The 4,579-nt window shown below is 41.5% G+C and overlaps 1 protein-coding gene across 1 annotated transcript; it reads left to right on the plus strand.

Moving 5' to 3' along the window:
* Window positions 1-1,487: 1,487 nt before the first annotated feature.
* On the plus strand, window positions 1,488-4,243 carry LOC149209756 (uncharacterized). The gene is made up of 3 exons (XM_089398733.1): window positions 1,488-2,223; window positions 2,335-2,632; window positions 2,815-4,243. Exons 1-3 carry the CDS (start codon window positions 1,488-1,490, stop codon window positions 4,241-4,243), a joined length of 2,463 nt encoding a protein of 820 aa, XP_089254859.1.
* The last annotated feature ends 336 nt before the right edge of the window (window positions 4,244-4,579 follow it).

The raw sequence follows: 4,579 nt of genomic DNA on the forward strand, positions 1-4,579 counted from the left end.
TGTATAAATGTCCTTTTCAAGCATGTCTTGTAGTGTCCAATTTGATTTTGAAGAAATGTTGATATTTTATGACTATTCCTCCTCAATAGATCAAAATATTGTCATTTCACTATAAAAATACTCCTTGCACTGTTGACTAGAATTCTGTATACTTATGCATAACCTAAATTTATTGTTGCTATATTCGAATAACAAAAATCAGATCAAATTTTATTATTGAACCAAAACACTCTTATTTTATGCTTAGTCCATTCAAGGAAGTATAACTATCAAAATTTGAAAATTTGAATGCTTGCATTCATTGAAATTGGCACATGGATGTCAGTAAACAATACATGTTTTGCAGTGTTCTTGTATATCCTTGGGTTAAAGTTGAAACATTTTTTACCATCTAGTGTTGCTAGTTCCTAGTGAAATGATAAGTACATGCTTTGTAATTAGCAATGTATTAAGACTTAGGTAGACATATGAGGATAGGAATTACTTGTCACTTAACAGAGAACAATTTTGAATGTTGATTCTTGAAAATTTATATGGATTCCTCTTTCAGATGAGAAAAAAATAGCATCACATGTGGAGACAAGGAATAGTTTTGATTCCTACTATCCCATCTATTTCAGCTAAAGCCACCAATTCAACCTGTTCAAGTATTTTAAAAGCAATAATGTTAACATTGTAGTCTATGGTCCAATACTGGTTGTTCAAGTATTTAAAACAACTAAGTATTATAGCTTTTAGTTTCATCTGTCAAATAGTTGTATGTCATTACAAGTACCCAAAAGAAACATCAAAGTATTTGGAGTTAAGCTACACAAAACATGGCCTTTAGTTTAGTGATTCTAGTTCCCCAAACTGTGTTGACATGCCTTCTATGCATAAGTTATCCTCACATCTTTATTTGATACACCTTTGACCTTGATTTGACTAAAACTAATGTTATGAACTTTACTATTAATTGAATTAAAGTGATTCCTCCAATCTTACTGTCATGGTTGCATAGTGGAGGCTTATTGAAACTTTAATCATAATAATCTTAATCTCATATTTGAATAGTGGAGGCTTAGTAAAACTTTAAGCATAATAATCTTAATATTTTTCTTGAATAGTGTAGGCGTAGTGAACCTTTAATCATAATTAAGTATTACCTATAGGTTGAAAAGAAATCAAGCCTATCGTGGATAATTTGAGCGGACTCTAGCGCACACAGGTCTGAACTAGCAGCCTTTGCTGCCTCCTGTAGCTCCTCCTCTTGGCAGCCTCCTGCTGCTGAGCTCTCCTAAGCTCGGGCTTGGCCCTCCCTGAAGCGTTCCCTCACCCTGCACAGCCTCCCGCTGTTTCTTCTTGGCAGCATCCTGTTGTCGATCGCTCAGCGCTCAGGACCGAGCCTTTTTTGCTGGGTCTTGGCATTGTGTCCTCGCATGGGGGCTCCGCTTGTGGCCTAGCTGCGGTTGGTTGGTCCCCTTTTTTCGTGGGTGGCCTTCTTCGCCATGGATCTTGGCGGCGGCTCTGAAGATTCTCCCCCTCCTCCTCCTGAGCTTGAAGCGTTCAGGTCTCTCATCGCAGCTGCTGGGAAACGACAGTCCTCTGGTCCTCAGCTCAGGTTCGTTAAAAAACTGGGAAGCATTCCAACGGTGTCTCTACCGGTGGAAGATACTTGTAGAACAACGCTGAATCTTGCCGAAAGAGGCCTTATTGGTCAGTTTACAGGGTTATGGCCTTCCCCGAAAGCTGTCGAAGAGTGGGTAAAGCGTAACTGGACTCCCCTGGTCAAAGAAGGAATAAAAAGTCATTTCGTGGGCAAAGGTTTTTTTGTGTTCGTGTTCGAAAACGCGGAAGATAGAAGCCTGATCTTCAGAAATGGGCCATATTTCATGGGCCCTCAAGGACTCTACTTGAATAAATGGTCCCCCGACTTTGATCCAACTCAAGATGTGCCCACGGCGGTGCCAGTTTGGGTTCGCCTTCCTCATCTTCCCCTTCACTGCTGGAGTCAGAACTCACTGCAGTCCATCGGAAATACACTCGGCAGATATATAGATCAGGCGCCAAGGAAGGATCAATACTCTTGTGCTCGAATCTACGTAGAGGTTGACCTTGAAATTGGGCTGCCTGAAGCCATTAAACTATTAGTGGCGGACTGGACTCACATCCAAGAGCTCGATTATGAGCAGCTTCCTTTCAAATGCAGACACTGCCACAAATACGGGCACTTCGCAAGATATTGTAAGAAGAAAAATGAGGAAACCACAGAAAAAGAAAAAGGAGAGCAATGGAAGCAAGTAAAGAAAACAACAAATAACAGGCAGAACAACAAAAACAAAGGCAAGGAGACAGGGAACAAATCAGGGCAAGAAAACGAAAGCCTTCAAAACGCCGGAAACAAGGAAGCAATCAACACAGTGGAGGACAAAAATCCCTTCGAATCTCTCACTCCTCCCTCAGATCCTCCGGAGACAGAACAGGAAGATCCTCCCCAGCCAAACAACATCGACTTTCAAGATCCAGGTAACACTCCAAATCCGAATCTAAGTAATAATTCTTCCCCTTCATATGCTGACATAATCAAACAGAAGAAGAAGAAGGTAGAAAATGTGGGCTTCTCGGATGATGAATGCCTTGAAAGGCCATCCAAGTGAGTCGGAAGGAGATCAAACAAGGAAACTAGGGAAGAAGAATCAGAAAGGCAAAAAATCCTTGGAAGTCAAGCCACTATTGAAATGACTCTTGGGAGGAATACTAGACCAAGGGCTTCCAAGGGAGGTGGACCCACCCCAACAAGTTGTAAATGATGAAGCTGGTCTCTTGGAATTGCAGGGGTTTGGGGAATCTCATTAAGGCTGAGGCCATCAAAGATTTAATGAAAATGGAACCCATAGACATACTCATGCTCCAAGAGACAAAAACAGAATGGGAGATCCTTCTTAACACTAGTAATACAAAATGGAAATTTGATTCAGGAAAGGCAGTCAGTGCTAGAGGCTCGGTTGGAGGAATAGGCACATTCTGGTCCAAAAATTCCTTCACTCTAGATCGATCCTATGAGACCCAACATTGGATATATACAAAACTTCGTCATACAACAAGTAATACTAAACTAGCCTTGTTTAATATGTATGTCCCGGTGCATTATGAGGAAAAAAAAGAGTGCTGGAAGACACTCTCGGATTACTTAGAGCATCTCAACCCTACAAATATTGTCATAGGAGGAGACCTGAACATAATCCTAGACCCCAAAGAAAAGAGAGGTGGATCCTCTACAAGAGACCCCTTCCTCTCCACAGTGGAAAACCTCATTCAGCTATGGGATTTAGTAGACTTTAAGCCTGTGAAAGGAGCATACACTTGGACAAATAATAGAACAGGGGAACATCATATTTCAGCAAGGCTGGACAGATTCCTCACTAGCAGCTCTATCATGATGGACAATAGAATTGTTTTCTCCAAGATCCTTCCTAAACTAACTTCAGATCATAAACCAATTCTATTGTGCTTAAAGGAAGAAGAAGACCTTGGTCCTCTTCCATTTAGATTCAGCCCTCTCTGGGTCGAAAGGGAAGGGTTCCTTGAAACTGTTCAAATAGCATGGAAAACAGATGTCTCAGGCTCCCCAAGCTTTGTATGGGAGCAAAAAATGAAAAACACCAAGAAGGCACTAAAAGAATGGATAAAGAAAGCCACTAACACCCCCACCAGCCAGAGGAAAAAAGCAGTAAATCAGTTGGAAGAACTTCAATTTGGTTTGGAAGAGAAAGATATTTCACCCACAGATTTAGACAAAGAAAAATCCACCCAAAGGAAAACATACATCTCCTTCAGACATGAGGAAGAATACTGGCGATTAAAGTCCTGCAGCTTGTGGCTCAAAGCAGGGGACAGAAATACTACATATTTCCATAGACAATACAGGGCTCGCCTTTCGCGAAACCACATTGCAGAAATCACTACATCTAGTGGTCAGGTATGCAGAGGATTTGAACAAATTAAGGAAGCCGCTGTGAAGCATTACCAAAACCTCCTTAGCGCTGGCAAAGATGGGAGCGAGGAGGATATCGTAGAATTCCTCACAAACATTCCTCATCTGGTTAGCTTAGACGACAATGATACACTCCTAAGCCCAGTTTCGGAAGAAGAAATATCAAATATTGTCTGGTCCATGGAGCCAGATAAAGCCCTCGGGCCTGATGGATTCTCAATCCACTTTTATAGAATATGTTGGGAGCTAATTAAACCTGATCTTCTTTGAATGGTTCAAGGTTTCATGAGGAAGGCAAAGGTCGGAGGCGGCATAAATTCCACCTTCCTCGCCTTAATCCCAAAGGAAGCAAGCCCAGGCTCATTCGATAGATACAGGCCTATCTCATTGTGTAATTCATCCTATAAGATTGTGGCCAAGCTGCTGGCAAACAGAATCAAACCCCTTCTACAAAAATTAATCTCTCCCGCCCAAGGGGGTTTTGTGAAAGGGCGACACATTCTGGATAATGTCATTCAAGTACAGGAAGCTCTGCACTCCAGTCATTTACGAAAAGAACAAGGTATGCTCATTAAACTAGACATGTGTAATGCCTTTGACAGAGTT

Source organism: Pinus tabuliformis, chromosome 1_2 (assembly GCF_031772625.1).
Source record: "Pinus tabuliformis cultivar Carrire ecotype Pingquan chromosome 1_2, CPIR1, whole genome shotgun sequence".
Lineage (NCBI taxonomy): Eukaryota > Viridiplantae > Streptophyta > Pinopsida > Pinales > Pinaceae > Pinus > Pinus tabuliformis.